The sequence below is a fragment of the Microcaecilia unicolor genome, chromosome 2 (assembly GCF_901765095.1).
Source record: "Microcaecilia unicolor chromosome 2, aMicUni1.1, whole genome shotgun sequence".
In the NCBI taxonomy this organism is placed as follows: domain Eukaryota; kingdom Metazoa; phylum Chordata; class Amphibia; order Gymnophiona; family Siphonopidae; genus Microcaecilia; species Microcaecilia unicolor.
In genome coordinates this window covers 458,819,614-458,837,056 of record NC_044032.1, presented here as the reverse complement: position 1 = coordinate 458,837,056, position 17,443 = coordinate 458,819,614, and the positions used below count along the sequence as shown (strand labels likewise).

General features: G+C 47.7%; 1 protein-coding gene across 1 annotated transcript in view; it reads left to right on the top strand.

Moving 5' to 3' along the window:
* Positions 1-17,443, top strand: part of ZNF638 (zinc finger protein 638) — a 426,212-nt gene that overhangs the window by 113,181 nt on the left and 295,588 nt on the right. The window contains exon 4 of the mRNA XM_030192174.1: positions 5,077-5,115. Coding sequence (XP_030048034.1) covers positions 5,077-5,115 — 39 coding nt within the window. The remainder of the gene's footprint in view (positions 1-5,076; positions 5,116-17,443) is intronic.

The window sequence follows — 17,443 nt, the reverse complement described above, 5'->3', positions numbered from 1 at the left end:
ACTAGGCCACTCCTCCACTCCTCTGACAGTTTGTTGGTTAAATACTAAAGAACACTTCCTGCATGGAGCCCTTAAAGGGGTGAATCACAGGAACTATTTTGTTTGTTTCCATCTGCTGGTCAATGAACACAATACCCATGAGTCTGGATTGATCTGAGATTAAAGAAGAGAAAATTATTATGTAAGACACAATTTCATAGTGTGCCATAGATCAGTCCAGAGACTTGTGGGTTATGTCTGCCTACCAGCAGGTGGAGATGGAGATAACACTATAGGTCTGCCATATAGGACACTGTGCAGCAGCCTCCTTTCTAGTATTCTTTCTGTCTAACAGGTGGACGGACGTATCCTGTGCAGCTCTCTGTGGGTGCCGACTCCTGACGGGCCAGTTGAGCATCAGGTTTGAGAGGGCCACAGTGGCCTTCAGGGTTTTCCTGGTGGGACTAGGTCCCTCTCTTTCTTCCCCTGCTACTCTTGTGTGCTGAGGTCCCTAGCCTGGAGGGCCATAGAAATCTCCTGCCTCCTTTGTGTTTAAAAAAACAAACAAAAAAAGTGGATCAGAGGAGAAATAGACTCATTCTAGGTGGATGCAGTGCTAGCTAGGACCCTGGTGGAGGCTGAAGCTTTTTTAGCCATTTTGGGATGTCAACAACTTTAGTTGCAGGTTGGTCACTAGTTTTAGCACCATCTTCTTTCTGCTGTGCCTCGATGTTCTGGGAGCATGGAGAGTACTATTTGCAGTTCCTGATGTCTTCGCCTGCTGCTGCTGAGATTGTAAAGCGCTGCTCCCCGGTGCAGGGGCTGGGAAACAGCGTTGGGCATCTGTGGGGGGTGTTCTCAGGTGTAGCCATATGTGCTCTTCCTCCCCCTTCTACCTGCTAGGTTGCTGGATGGGGTCATCTGTCCGCTTCTTGGCTGGCATACCTGTTGAAAATGGTGTGAGGATTATAGCTGCATAATGCAAGGTTCCACGTTAGGGGTCACCGACCAAGAAAGGGATCTTGGCGTCGTTATGTTGAAACCCTCTACACAGTGTGTTGCGGCGGCTAAGAAAGCAAATAGAATGTTAGGTATTAGGAATTGAAACCAAAATGAGGACATTATAATGCCCTTGTATCGGTCCATGGTGCAACCGCACCTTGAATATCATGTTCAATTCTGGTCGCCGCATCTCAAAAAAGATATAGCGGAATTAGAAAAGGTACAGAGAATGGCGACGAAAATGATAAAGGGGCTGGGATGACTTCCCTATGAGGAAAGGCTGAAGCGTCTAGAGCTCTTCACCTTGGAGAAAAGACAGCTGAGGGGGAGATATGACAGAGGTCTGTAAAATATTGAGAGGAGTGGAACGGGTAGACGTGAATTGTTTACTCTTTCAAAAAATACCAGGACTAGGGGGCATGCGATGAAGCTACAAAATAGTATATTTAATATGAATCGGAGAAAATGTTTCTTTATTCAACTTGTAATGAAACTCTGGAATTCGTTGCCAGAGAATGTGGTAAAGGTGGTTAGCTTAGTGGGGTTTAAAGGTCTGGACGGCTTCCTAAAGGAAAAGTCCATAGACCATTATTAAATTGACTTAGGGAAAATCCACTGCTTATTTCTGTGATAAGCAGCATAAAATGTATTGAACTTTTTTGAGATCTTGTCCGGTATTTGTGACCTGGATTGGCCACTGTTGGAAATCAATGCCCTCGAGGCGTGCCCTGTCCTGCGTATTGCACAATACAAAAACAAACTCTTCTACTACAACAATGCTGTGCTCTCTGGGGAAACAGGTACACTTTGCTACACTTTTGAAGGACATGTTTTTTCCCAGGGAAATGAAAAGGTTTGTTCTTCTTTTTTTCTTTAACCTTACAGATGTAACATGTTGCTACAGAGCCCACACTTCAAGCTTTTCTTTTCTATCCCTTAATCCTCCCTTCCTTAGCCTCAACGTCTCAGTGGGAGGGAGCCAGCCTGAATGTGGGAGTGGGACAGGCGGTGGTGGTGGTGGGGTGGGGTGGGGGGGGGGGGCACCACGACCCTGAAGCTGCGAGGGCGGAGGGGAGGAAAAAGGGCAACAGAAAGGGGGAGGGAAGACTGGGGAGGGGGAAGGAGGCTGGGAGACGGAGGGGGAGGCCCTGCCACACAATATCATTCTTTCTCACACACACACTCTTTGTCACACACATACACACACGTGCAGGTCTTTTTCTGACGTCATCTACTATATTACTATGTTACACTTGCACATTCACTCTGTCTGTCTCTCTCTCTCTCTCTCTCACACACACACTCACTCTCTCAACCAAACGCACTCCCAGGAAAACCTTGCTAGCCGCCCGTTTCATTTCGCTCTGAAACGGGCCTTATTTACTAGTACATACATAAAAGGTTTATGCACAGGCAAGTTTCTAACAAGCCATTTCTGCAGTTTGCATAGGTGGAAATACATGCATATCATTTTGTGCATATTTGCTCCCAGGAGAGCCTCTGCTCGTTGAGTAAATTAGAATTTGGATTCAGATGCACTACTTCGTATTTTCAAAAGCATTCATTTAAGTTTTTGAAAACTTTGTGATAAATAGTAGTAGGTATTAGTATGTGCATACAGTTTGAGTATTTTCCAAAGTGAAAGTATATACATAACTTCCCTTTGAAATTGATGTGACCTATGTGCATGTGTGCTATATGAGTTAAATTGGCTGTTTAAGGAAAAAAAAAACCAGATCATTTTGTGTGTTTAAAAAAAACAATGGTGGGTTTGTTCTGCAGAAGGAATAGATTGTTTCCATCTTATTTTGGGCATTTTACACTGATTTAAGCTGGTTCTTGGCTATTTTGGTGGTAGAGGTTTACAGTTTGCCGGACCACTAGGTTTTTAACTAGTAAGCCTATCCAAGGTTTCAGGAAGTCGAACGTCGGTGATCAGATTCCTTTCATCAATGAGGTCAAAGTACTTAAGTACAAGTAGAAATAAGTGTATATGTTAATACTAAAGTAAAAGAACAGCGAAGAACACAAATACTAAAGTAAAAGCTCCTGCCCAATATAATGTTAAGTAAAAAGTAAAAGTACTGCATCTACAGTAACTGCAGCTATTAATGTTTTTATCCTAACAACTTTATTGCGCTACAAGTAATACACTTGGCTTTTAGTAAAACAAAATTGTTGAAAATGACTGTCACTCATGTGAATCATTAATCCAGTGCAACTAAAAAGGTGATGAACCACTGCAGTACCACAAAATGGATTGTTCAGTCTGAGAAGTTCCTTCAAATCAGGGCAGGCTACAATATTACTGATGTCTTTTGACTGGATCCACAGGAATCTGTCTGAAACACTTCCATATAGCAAAGAATATTTTCATTGTCATTATCTGCATTAGTAGTTCTGTCCAGTTCATTACTTGCATCTTCTTCTTCATTATCATCATGCTTTCCAATTTACAGAGAAAGCTTTCTCAAAGTTCTAAAAACTTTTCAACTGATAGCAAACTCTGTTTGAATATCTTTGAGAACTGATGCAATAATGTCAAATGTGTGGGAAGTCTTTAATCTCTTCAGGCCCAACAAGGAGACTTCCCCTCTAAAGACTATCAATCCAGTGGATAGTCACCGCAAAGTAAAATTTTTCCATGGGATGACCAGCAGTCTTTTTTGGTAGAACATGTCTGTTCACCAAGAATCGCAACCAGCTTCAGTTTCCATTTCATCAAGCAGATCAATCCATAGACTGGTGGGTTGTGTCCATCTACCAGCAGGTGGAGATAGAGAGCAATCTTTTGCCTCCCTATATGTGGTCATGTGCTGCCAGAAACTCCTCAGTATGTTCTCTATCTTAGCAGGTGGTGGTTACACACAGCAGCAGCTCTGGCTAGGTCTCCAAGCCTATTTATTTAGGTTTTGTTGAGTACCTGGGGTTGAGGGCTCTTCCTGAGCAAGTGCAAACCTGGTGGTTTCAGGTCCCTCCTTTTCTCCCCCCTCCCGCTGGCTCCGTTGAACAAAAAAAAACGCCTTTTTAAAACGTCCAAAAAGGGCATCTATTGCAGCTGCTCACTGGGACACCAATTCGTTGCAGCTCGGAGCGAGAAGCAGGTAATTTTACCTTTTATAGCGAGCAGGGGGTTCCCCGAACGGTCTCCTCGTGGCTTATGGCGTCGGAGGGCAAGGGCGCGAAAAGATGCTCCCCGGACCGCGTGCGCACGTCTAGCGGGGAAGTGGGGGTTCGATGGCAGAGGCGCCTTTTTTGGGCCCCTTTTCGGAGTCGGGAGAGTTCCACGGTTTTTCCTCCGGTGCGGCGAACAGACATCATAGGGCTACAAATTTGAGGTCCTTAGTCTGTCCGGTGAAGTACAGCATGTTCTCTGTGTGATCATTCCGGTGGAAGGTCTATAACAGTTCCAAGAATGGAACCATAACAGTGAGACCAATGGGTCCTTGACATTGTATATAGAGACTATTCCCCAGAATTCACTATCCGTATCTCTGATTTTTCCCTCTGTCTGGATGTAGTAGGGTATACACAAAAAGTAGCACATATGAGTTTATCTTGTTGGGCAGACTGGATGGACCCTGCGCTTTCCCACTCATGGAAGGCTCAATGCGGCTTACATGGGGCAATGGAGGGTTAAGTGACTTGCCCAGTCACAAGGAGCTGCCTGTGCCTGAAGTGGGAATCGAACTCAGTTCCTCAGTTCCCCAGGACCAAAGTCCACCACCCTAACCACTAGGCTAGTCCTCCACTCCTCCATCTACTGGTAAGGGAACATAACCCACTAGTCTTGACTGTCTTGCAGGATTCAAGGAAAGGAAATTATCAAGTAAGAGTAGATTTCACGTTTTTATTTTAGCAGTACCCTAAGTCATGATCATTTTGAGCAGTGTTCTAAACTTTGTCACAATTCATATAAGTTTGAAAAGTAGGCGTCTATGGGAGTAAATGGGTTTAGTTTCTATTCTGAGTTTGGAATTACAGTAAATACATTTACCATGCATATTTTAAAATGGTTGCTTCCCACATAATTTGAGGTTAGCTATTTGAGAGCTCATACCTTGCATTGCTAATTTAGTCTTTCTTTTAAATTAGATATCCTGACTGGAACCCGCAGGTCCTTGCTACATTAAGGTACGTTAAAGAAAAAAACATAAAAAAGCACAAAAACAAAACATTTTTCTGAGAATCACTTTAATATAAATGGTATATCAAAGTTGAAATGTGAAAAAAGATTTTTGCTAGCTAATTGGTACTTAAGGGCTCATTTTCGAAACAGAAAAATATCCAAATATCTCCACCTGCAGTTATGGGGACATAACACACAAGTCTCTGGATTGATCTGTGGGACGCTATGAAATGATGACTAGGGAGCTGATGCACAAATGCAGCTGTTAAATACAGCTGCTGCGGTAAAACTTAAAAAGTCAAAAACGGCGACCAACGCACAAAGGGGATCCCCTTTTATGCATCACTCGCTGTTTGTGACTGGAAGCTGTGTAGACCAGGGAATTTTTAGAGTTGATCTGGAGGGTGAAGGGCTCAATAGGTGGTCCTCTGGACCCCCTCTCAAGCCCCCACCCTCCCACATAACTTGAAAAACTCCATGGTGGTCCGCCTCCTGACCACTCCACTCCAAACACCTAACTCCATGGTGATCTAGTGACCCCCCTCCACTCCCAAGTTCCCCCCACATACCTTAAATGCACTGCAGGCAGAAGGGTAGGAGCAATGCCGCCTCCCTCCTGCCTCTGGGCCTGGCCCTCTTCAAATTGGCAACACTAGTTCTTGCCTGGTGCATCCTGGGATGAACTAGGAGGGACTAATCACCATATAAGGAATTTTCACCTTATATGTTTAACTCCTAGTGCTTTCCAGGATGCACTGGGCAGAGGCTGGGTGCCCCATTTTGAGAGGGCCAGGCCTAGAGGTAGAAGGCGTTGCTCCTGTCCTCCTGCTTCTAGCGTGTTTGTGTGTGTGTGTGTGTGTGTGGGGGGGGGGGGGGGGTCACTAGACCACCAGATGGTTTAGTTGTTTGAGTGATGGTGTTTGGGGGGGGGGGGGGGGTTGTGACCACCATGGATTTTTGTTCCGGTGTGTCGGGAGGGGGTCCAATGGACCACCAAGGATTTTGTATGAGGAAGATGGAGTAATGTAGGGAGTACAAGCAGGCAGCCTTTGCTATTGCCGTGTTTCTCTCCTCTCTGGCAGCTAGTTCGGTTTGATTGCATAGATCAGAGACACTGCTCCGATTTTCTCTGCTCGACTCCGTTTCGAGTATAATTGAGCGCTATAGCTTCAATTTATTGACACACATATTGTTTTTACATTTGAATAGAATTAATAATCAACATACGGCAGAGAAGACTCCTGACGCAGGCCAGTACGGCCGAAACACAGTTGTGTCGAGTCCCTTTCTCCCTGCTACCATTTGGCTAATAAAGTTGATTCATCATTTTTACATCCAAAGTGTCATCTTTTTAATGTAACTTTTGATCTTGATGGATTTATTTTTTAAATACATATTTTGATTAATTTTGACGTTTTTAATATATATTTTTTATTTTTTGTTTTTTGTTTTTGTTAGTCATCTTCGCTGTTTTGTTTCTTGTTGATTTCCTTGCGAAGACTGGTTTCTTCTGTTTTTTTGATCTACAGCATTTCATAACTCCCATCAGGCATGCATCAGGCCAACAGAATAAGCCAGAGAAACAAGATAAATTTCATACCTCTTTGGACAAATGGAGAGACTATGATAAGGCTTTCTGCTTTTCAGACTGCATTGAGGGCCTCTGGCATAACCATTTATGAAAAATGCTTGGCTACATGTTACTAGATTAGGACTGGAAGAGAACCACAGCCTTGAATCCAGACCTTCATAAGAGTGCCTGCTTTTGCACACAAGTGCACACAACTTTCCTCCAGGACCTGCCTACATTGATGGTGCACAATCTTTCCCTTGAGTTTCACAAGCTTCTTTGTGTTACTTTAGGGATAGTAGTAATAGAGTTGATTTCATCAGACCACATTACCTTCCCTCATGTGTGCAGTGTTCTTAAACCATGGCTGCAGACATTAAGGGTGGCATGATTGAGGCAGTGTCTTGATGGTGCCAAAATGTGTCCATTTTACAATAATGGACAAGAAAGCACCCCAGGGACTATTTAAACCCGATGAGGCCTTTCTATAGCCTTCTCCCAGTCTGTACCTATGAATAACTATCTTTCTCTGCCCTTTTGCTTCTTCACTTTATAAGAAGGGGAAAAAAGCTCCCCCCTCCCCCCCCCCCCCCAAAAAAAAAAAAATTCATCGTTCAGTTTATCGTAGCTACTGTAGACACAGGCTCTAGCTCCATTTCCAAAACGTTAACATATTCTGGGTATGCTATAAGGGGGTGAAGACTTAAGCAGTTAAGACCTTTTTCCTTAGCGTCCCTCCGGACCGGACCAGGATTGGACTGATGGGTTGTGCTCGCCTACCAGCAGGTGGAGACTGAGAAAAACTCTGACTCTTGAGAGCCAATAGGAGCCCTGGCCATGTGACCTTAGCCCCAGTATTTTCTCAGTCTCCCAGCAGGTAGGAAGTGAGCCCTTTAGTCTCTCTCTATCTCTTTCTCTTTTAGAGGTTCATAATTACAACAACAATAATACTACCTCTTCTTCTGTGCCTAGGAATTCTCTATTAGACGCTGGGCAGGTAGGAATTTCTTTTTCCTTTCTTTTACAGCCTCTGGGGGTGATAAACTCGGGTGTCCCCGGGTCCCTCCCCCCTTCCTCCCCATCTCCCACATGTAGCTGGGAAGGGCTACCCTTTGTTTAGAAAGGTGTATGTCTTTGGGAGAGGCAGCCACTCTAGAAAGTCACAATTTTAATGAGCAAGCTCAACTGTTTAAAAAAAAAAAAAAAAAAAATGTATATACCCAGGCTGTTAACGAGCAGGCAGCTCTGTGCTAGTCTACTTCTCTTCAGCACTGTCTTTTCTAACTCGGAAAAAAAAAAAAAAAAAAAAAAAGAAACTTAAGAGAAGATTTCTCTTTGGGGATTGTACTTTAAAAGAGTTAAAACAAATAGAAGGAAATTTCGAGAAGAAGCCCTTTTTTCTTTCCCCAGATTTTTCCTGGCAGTCAGCTCGGTTGTGATTTATTATGCTTGCGGAGCTTTTTCTTTTCTAGTTCAGCTGTGCAAAATAAATAAATAAATAAAAGATTGGAACAATTCAGTGTTTTAGACTTTAAAGGGCGATTCCATATCATCAAGCTGATCAATCCATAGACTGGTGGGTTGTGTCCATCTACCAGCAGGTGGAGATAGAGAGCAAACTTTTGCCTCCCTATATGTGGTCATGTGCTGCCGGAAACTCCTCAGTATGTTCTCTATCTCAGCAGGTGGTGGTCACACACAGCAGCAGCAGCTCTGGCTAGGCCTCCAAGCCTAATTTTTAGGTTTTGTTGAGTGCCTGGGGTTGAGGGCTCTTTTGAGCAAGTGCAAACCTGGTGGTGCCAGGTCCCTCCTTTTCTCCCCCCTCCCGCTGGCTCCGTTAAAAAAAAAAAAAAAAAAAAAAAAAAAAATTTTAAACGTCTTTAAAGGCGTTTATTTCGACGTTTATTTAAGCGTCTATTGCAGCTACTCACTGGGACACCAGGTCGTTACAACTCGGAGCGGACAGCAGGTAATTTTACCTTTTTATAGCGGGCGGGGGTTCCCCGATTCTTCTCCTCGTGGCACATGGCGTCGGAGGGCGAGGGCGCAAAGGGTCGCTCCCCGGGTCGCTTGAGCGCTTCTAGAGGGGATGCGGGGGTCTTAAAGCCTGATTCGCCCTTGTTGGGTGGCAGTTTTGTGACCGATGAATGTACCGGTCCTTCCTCCGGCGTGGCGGTTTTTCCCGCCATAAACGCCCATCCCCCGCTCCTCGCCTCCGCCATTTTGGCCGGCCACGCGGCTCGGACGGCTTCTTCTTGGGCCGCCCTTGAGGTTGGAGACATTAATGCCATGAACGCCCTTAATTTGGGCGACGGCACAGAAGCGGCTAAAGTTAAGAGCCGTTCTTCCCGCGCGGCTCCTTCGCGGAGTTTCGCGCCGGACGCCATTTTGGATGCGCAGCAGGCCTCTCCCCCGCTGTTGCGAGCGCCGGTTGAGAGTGCGCCTAGGGCTGTTGCCCAGGCTGCGGAAGTGCACAGTCTGGGGGGTTTCTCCCCCGAGTTTGTTTTGCTGTTGCATCAGGCCTTCCTCATGCACAACGCTGCCCCCGCTCCCTCGTCTGGTAAAGAGGTTGAGGTTCCCAGAGGTAAACGCCCTCGGGTTGATTCCCAGGCCTTGGAGGAATTTGTCTCCTCCGATGTAGATGAGGGCAGCGTGTCTGAGGTCTCCCAACGGTCCTTTGCGGATTCCTTGGAGGAGACGGATCCCCGCTCGGTTGGAGCGGATGACCCCTCTGCAGCGCGGCTTTTTCGCCCAGAGGATTTGCCCAACCTGTTGTTACAGGCCATGGACACTTTGAAGATTTCCTCTCCGGAGGACGTCTCTCCCTCAGCCCCTGTTGGCTCCGCCATTATGCTGGGGACGAAGCGCCCGCCGAGAACCTTCCACGTGCATGATGCCATGCACACCTTAATTTCGGCTCAATGGGATGTCCCAGAAGCGAGCCTTAAAGTGGCTAGGGCTATGTCCCGCCTCTATCCTTTGGCTGTGAGTGAACGTGAGGCCTATCTGTGGCCTACCGTGGATTCTTTAATCACTGCGGTGACTAAGAAAACGGCATTGCCGGTGGAAGGTGGCACGGCCCTAAAGGACGCCCAAGACAGGAGATTGGAGGCGGCCTTAAGGTCGTCCTTTGAGGCGGCTGCTTTAAGTTTGCAGGCCTCAGTTTGCGGCTCCTATGTGGCCAGGGCGTGCCTGACTATGGTGCAGCGGGCTTCCCCCTCGGATCATTCCTTGAGGGATGATTGGCCAGCCCTGGAATCGGGCTTAGCCTATGTGGCAGACTTGCTGTATGATGTCTTGAGAGCCTCAGCTAAAGGCATGGCTCAGACAGTCTCTGCGCGGCGGTGGCTTTGGCTGAAACATTGGTCTGCTGACCACGCCTCTAAATCCCGCCTGGCTAGGTTGCCTTTTAAAGGCAAGCTGCTCTTTGGGGTCGAGCTGGACAAAATCGTGACCGATCTCGGCACATCTAAGGGCAAGAAGTTACCAGAGGTCAGGGCTCGGGCTAGTGCTCGTCCCGGTACCTCCAGAGGACGGTTTCAGGAAGCCCGTCGGTACCGCCCGGGCAGGTCGGGTTCTTCTGCCCCCTCTTCCTTTAAGAGGCATTTCTCCCCCAAGCAGCGTTCCTTTCGCAGAGACCGCCGTCCCGGAGGTGCTCCCTCCGGTCCTCCCCCAGGGTCTCGTACCCAATGACGGGGTCTTGGTCCACGCCCCAGTGCAGATTGGAGGACGGCTGTCCTCGTTTCTGGGCGAGTGGACCACAATAACTTCAGACGCTTGGGTGCTGGAAGTCATCAGAGACGGCTACAAGCTAGAGTTCTGCCGACCCTTAAGAGACGGGTTTGTACTCTCTCCCTGCAAGTCTCCGGTCAAAGCTGTGGCAGTGCAGCAGACTTTGGACAATCTGATCCGCCTGGGGGCGGTCGTTCCGGTGCCAGAAAGTCAGCTTGGCAAGGGGCGTTACTCCATTTACTTTGTGGTACCAAAGAAAGGAGGTTCTGTCCGGCCTATCCTCGACCTCAAAGGGGTCAATCGGGCCTTGAAAGTGCGGCACTTTCGCATGGAGACTCTCCGCTCTGTTATAGCGGCAGTGAAGGCAGGGGAGTACCTGGCTTCCTTGGACATCAAGGAAGCGTACCTGCATATTCCCATCTGGCCTCCTCATCAACGCTTTCTGCGTTTTGCAGTCCTGGGCCGACACTTCCAGTTCAGAGCCCTCCCGTTCGGGTTGGCTACTGCTCCGCGGACCTTTTCCAAAGTAATGGTGGTCATAGCGGCCTTCCTGCGAAAGGAAGGAGTACAAGTCCATCCTTATCTGGACGACTGGTTGATCCGAGCCCCCTCTTATGCAGAGTACGGCAAAGCTGTGGACCGGGTAGTTGCTCTTTTGAGCTCCCTGGGATGGATCATCAACTGGGAGAAGAGCCAGCTGCGCCCGACTCAGTCCCTGGAGTATCTGGGAGTTCGATTCGACACCCAAGTGGGCAGAGTGTTCCTGCCAGACAATCGGATTGTCAAACTTCAGGTTCAGGTGGACCAGTTCCTGGTAGCCTCTCCTCTTCGGGCTTGGGACTATGTGCAGCTGTTGGGCTCTATGACGGCCACGATGGAAGTAGTGCCCTGGGCCAGGGCTCATATGAGACCACTACAACACTCTCTGCTGCAGCGCTGGACTCCGATGTCGGAGGATTATGCGGTGCGTCTTCCCTTGGATCCAGCAGTGCGCAGGGCGCTGAGCTGGTGGATGCAGGCAGACAAGTTGTCTGCAGGAATGCCTCTGGTGACCCCAGAGTGGATTGTCGTCACGACGGACGCCTCATTGTCGGGCTGGGGAGCCCACTGCTTGGGAAGGACAGCGCAGGGGCTCTGGTCTCCTGCAGAGGCGAAGTGGTCTATCAACCTCCTGGAACTCAGAGCCATTCGGTTGGCGCTTTTGGAGTTCATCCCGGTACTGGTGCTGAAGCCTGTACGGGTACTGTCGGACAATGCCACGGCTGTGGCCTATGTCAACCGCCAGGGAGGTACCAAGAGCGCCCCTCTAGCCAAGGAGGCTATGAGTCTATGCCAGTGGGCGGAAGCGAACCTGGAACAGCTGTCAGCGGCCCACATTGCCGGAGTCATGAATGTCAAGGCGGACTTTCTCAGTCGCCATACCTTGGAGCCCGGAGAGTGGCAGCTATCTGCTCAGGCGTTCTTGGACATCACGAAGCGCTGGGGCCAGCCGAGCCTAGATCTGATGGCGTCATCGGCCAATTGCCAAGTGCCGCGCTTCTTCAGCAGAGGACGGGACCCTCGATCCCTGGGAGTAGATGCTCTTCTCCAACAATGGCCGACACAAGAGCTTCTCTATGTGTTCCCACCCTGGCCCATGTTGGGCAGGGTCCTAGACCGGGTGGCAAGACATCCCGGCAGGATAATCCTGGTGGGTCCGGATTGGCCCAGACGTCCCTGGTATGCGGACTTGATCAGGCTCTCAATCGACGATCCTCTGCGGCTGCCAGTGGAGCAGGGCCTGTTACATCAGGGTCCCGTGGTGATGGAGGATCCCTCCCCCTTTGGTCTTACGGCCTGGCTATTGAGCGGCAGCGTCTGAGGAAGAAGGGCTTCTCAGACAAGGTCATCGCCACTATGCTGAGAGCGAGGAAACGCTCTACTTCTACTGCTTACGCCAGGGTTTGGCGTATCTTTGCAGCGTGGTGTGAAGCAGGCTCACTTTCTCCCTTCACTGCTCCAATTTCTTCAGTGTTGGCGTTCCTGCAAGAAGGTCTGGACAAAGGCCTGTCGCTCAGTTCCCTTAAGGTCCAGGTAGCGGCTCTGGCTTGCTTCAGGGGCCGCCTGAAGGGTGCTTCCCTGGCTTCCCAGCCAGATGTGGTGCGCTTTCTCAAGGGAGTTAATCACCTGCGCCCTCCTCTGCACTCAGTGGTGCCTGCGTGGAATCTCAACCTGGTGCTAAGAGCATTGCAGAAGCCGCCGTTTGAACCCTTGTCGAGGGCATCTCTGAAAGACCTGACGTTGAAAGCAGTCTTTTTGGTGGCTATCACTTCAGCCAGAAGAGTTTCCGAGCTCCAGGCGCTCTCATGTCGAGAGCCTTTTCTGCAGTTCACTGAGGCAGGAGTGACTATTCGCACAGTGCCTTCCTTTCTGCCCAAGATTGTTTCTCGCTTCCATGTGAATCAGCAGCTCTGTCTCCCTTCCTTTCGTAGGGAGGACTACCCAGAGGAGTACTCTGCTCTTAAATATCTGGATGTGAGACGAGTCATCATCAGATACTTGGAAGTGACCAATGATTTCCGGAAATCGGATCATCTGTTTGTCCTGTTTGCAGGTCCTCGTAGGGGTCTGCAGGCTGCTAAGCCTACAGTGGCAAGATGGGTCAAGGAAGCCATTGCAGCGGCTTATGTGGCCGCAGGGAAGGTGCCGCCTATCCAGCTGAAGGCTCACTCCACAAGAGCTCAGGCGGCCTCGATGGCAGAGGCCGGTTCCGTCTCCTTGGAAGAGATATGCAAGGCGGCAACTTGGGCTTCGGCCCATACATTCTCCAAGCATTACCGCTTGACTGTGGCTGCTCGGGCGGAGGCCCGGTTTGGAGCTTCAGTGTTGCGGTCAGGGATTTCTATGTCCCGCCCTGGGTGAGTACTGCTTCGGTACATCCCACCAGTCTATGGATTGATCAGCTTGATGATATGGAAGGTAAAATTATGTATAATCATACCTGATAATTTTCTTTCCATTAATCATAGCTGATCAATCCATAGTCCCTCCCAGATATCTGTATTGTTTTATTCTGGTTGCATTTCAGGTTCAAGTTTAGTCTTCAGTTACTTCAGAAAGACTTCGTGTTCAAGTTTTTTCACTTGGATTCTTCAAGAGTTAAGACGAGTTTGTGTTACAGTGAGCTGCTGCATTCCTCTCCCCTCCGTTTTACGGGGCTGGATTGAGACTTATAATTCTGCCGGCACTCCCTCCCGCTTCGTGCGGCTGTAGGGCAGTTTTGTACCCCTCCCGCTTCGGCGGTGTTCGGGGCAGTCAGCTCCTCCCGCGGTTGCGGTTGCAGGATAAGCCAGATCCCCCCGCATCGGCGGGGTGGTGTCCCTCCCCCGCTCCGCGGGGATGAGCTGGACGGATTCCCCTCCCCCACTTGTGTGGGGATGAGCTGGGTTAATTCCCCTCCCCCGTTTCGGCGGTGGTGAGCTGGGCAGAGTGTCCCTTCGTGGGTGTAATTCTCTAAGTGCTGAGTCCTGCGGATGGAGCTTTGATATCGACATACTGAGGAGTTTCCGGCAGCACATGACCACATATAGGGAGGCAAAAGTTTGCTCTCTATCTCCACCTGCTGGTAGATGGACACAACCCACCAGTCTATGGATTGATCAGCTATGATTAATGGAAAGAAAATTATCAGGTATGATTATACATAATTTTACCTTTTTTCGCAATTATGTTCCTCCGTTTTCTGGCGTTTTAGTAGCTGTAAATGGAAATTGAAAAAAAAAAAAAATGGCGCGAACCGCTTCGGCGCGCGCCCGCTCTTCTCCGATCGGTCTGAAAAGCTCAGGATGTGCTGCGCTGTCTATTAGCGTCGGAGGAGAAGCTAAAGCATGTTTTTGCTCGGCACTGGAGGGTAACTTTTTTCTCGGCAGCGATTTCCGGCTTCTTCGTTTGCGATCGCATCTCCTTTCATGTCCTCCGTGTTTTTTCTTCTTTGATCCTCGTTCTTTTACTTTGGGCGCGCTAGGTAGCCATGTTTGCCTCCAGCTGCAGTTCCCTTTACGAGGCAGCGTTTCTCCGGTTCGGTTTTGTTTTTTCTCGGGAGTGTAGAAGGAAACGGAGAGGTTGTTTCTGGGGTAGTCTGGGGATTTGCAGCAGACGGGTATTTCCCTCGGGCCTTTTCTTCTTTGGCCCAGGGTCTGGCCATGGGTCAATGACTGCTTCTCTATACTATATGTTACATAAAGACTTATGTGGGTTTTTTGGAGCAGGGATTGTCTTTCTGTGTGAGGTGTTCTGCGCTGCGGGCATCTGGTACCGCTATACAAATGTTAATAATACTTATAATAATATTTTGCTTGTCCCTTATGTTCTTAATGTCAGGTCACCCTTTAGAAGATACCTGTATGTTTTGGTGTCGATATCTTTTGCTTTTGTATTTGGTCAGACTGTTTGATATTTGTGTGTGAGTAGATAGCGTACAGTGAGGACCTCTTTCACAGTATTTTTGCCTTTTCTCATGTCAGGTATCTGATTTTTGTGGCAATTCAGGTAGCTGCACTTGCTACAGTCCTGTCTACCAAGCTCCCAATCATTCAGCTGCCTTAGCAGGCATGCTTTATTCATGTCTTCCCTTCTTTTCCAACTGCCTTGAAGCCTCTCATATTTCATTTTAGCTTTCTTCTGGTTATTGCAGGACATATGGTCACTTAGAGAATAAAGTCATCCTTTCACTTAAAGATAGTGGACGGTCCTCAAACCATCTACTCGTGTTTGTCTCTACTCTATCAGTTCAGCATTGGCAGATTATAAACATCCTGTTTTGGTCCAGTATGCCTATATATACCATCTGCTATCTCTTCCTCTTCCTTAGAGACCTGATGTTATATCAAGCTTTCTTGAATTCAGATACAGTCTTGTCTACACTGCCTTCAACAAGTGGCTGTGGCACAACTTCACTTTTTTCGTTACAGGTAATTTCCAGGTTTCTATGCGCCTTCACTCCAGAGTGTTCTTGCAATTGGAAGGGGATTCAATCACTTCCTGTGTATTTATACCATAGGTACATAAGTATGGTTATGCTGGGTAAGGCCTAAAGTCCAGCATTCATATCTAATGGGCATAGGTACATAAGTTTTGCCATTCTGGGGAAGCTCAAGTGTCCACCTTTCTACAGCCAGAACAGCATTAAAAAAAACAAAAAACAAAAAAAAAACCTCTCATGAGAGTATTGAACAGAAATCTCTGCTCCAAAAGCAAGGCTTGGCAGTAATTCTGCAAACTAACGCATACAATATTTGCCATGGCTGTTCACCACTAGGAACACCGGGGACCCTGGGCCTAGGTTCGGTGTTTTAACCTGAAACAAGCTCAACATTCATATCTATTGGGTGTGAGTCTGGTACTACTACTACTACTTAACATTTCTAGAGCGCTACTAGGGTTACGCAGCGCTGTACAGATTAACAGAGAGGGACGTTCCCTGCTCAAAGGAGCTTACAATCTACATCTCAGTGAGGGAGGACGCATGACCGTGGTACGTGGATTAGTGGTATGTGGATTAGGGAGATCCAAGAAATTACAGGCCGGTGAATCAGACGTTCATACTGGGATAATTTTTTTCTGTCCGGAGCGTACTACCATAGCTGGTGGACTCCTATATTCAGAACTTTCTATATTCAGAACTTACCCAACTATGGAACGCCATAGAGATAGGGTTGGAGTTTGTAGCCCTATTTAACTGGTGTCCTTGGTCACCCTTCCTCTTCTCCTCAGGATCCAGAGAATGGCTAGTTTTTTGCAGTACTCTCTCTTCCGTTCTTTTATAGATCTAAGAGGATGTTCATTGCGCTCTTAGGGTCATTTCATTCTTACCTAGACGACTGCCTAATTGGAGAAAGTCTTATCAGCAGAGTTCTCAGGTCACGCACCGGGTGTTGCATTGCTTACAGTCTCTAGGTGGTGTGGTGATTGTAGCCAGGCCTCTCATTTGATCTCTCATTTGATCTCTCATCAGATATCTCTGATTTTCTCTTTGTTTAGTCAGGTTGGCGCACAGTCTTTTGTCTCCTCTGCAAACATCCCAGTTTATATTTTTCTTGGTGACCTTGGGCCTTCGGCCATTTCCTCGCTCTATTCTGCAGAATGCAATTTTACTTTCTAATGCACAAGACAGAATTTTCCTTCATCCTATTGCGCTATTTAAGTGTCATCTAGTTATCTCAAGAACCTTAGTTCTGTCATTGGGATGCTTCGTGCAGTACACTTTTTGGCAGAAGCTTGGCCTCAGCAATTCGTTTTACCTTCGGGTGAATTTTGTTTTCCCTACTGACAAACAAGGCGGAGAGAGCTATGTTGGTCCTTGCCATGGCAATGGGTTAGGTCATCCGCCAAGGAGGAGTTAAGAGTATACTCTTGAGTTTGTACTTATTTTTTCTTAGTTGTGTCACCCTGCATTTAGGTGAATGGACTCTCATTTTTTCAGCCTTACTTCCTCACTGCGACACTTCAGGGCTATCTCTTTTTGCCTTCAGGCTCACGAACATTTCTTGCTTCTTCCATTCAGCAGTCACTCAAACTTATGGCGTGGTTACTGGGTCCGCAACATCTTTGATATTTTCGCAGGAAGTACTTCAAGTTTTAATTGCTTCCAGACAGAAATCTACATTAAAGTCCTATGAATCAAAGTGGCGACAGTTCACTCTGTGGTGCTCCTCTCGCCACTTCATTCCACAGACAGTACTATTTTGCATGTTTTGGAATGTCTTCTGCATCTTGCGAAATCTTGTCTGTCTTACTCATCCATTAGAGTTCATTTGGCAGCTCTATCAGTGATGCATGATACTGTTGACAACCGCACGCTTATGCAGCATCCACTGTCAAAGCGGTTTCTTAAAGGAGTCCTGCACCTGTACCCCCCGCTTCGTCCACCAGCTAGGTGAACTAGGTGAACAGACTCTTAAAGTTCTGTTTTTCTAGTAGCCATAATTTTTTCTATAAAGTTTTCCTCTTCAAGCACTGTTTCCTAGTAACCATTGCAGCAAGTAGATCTATGT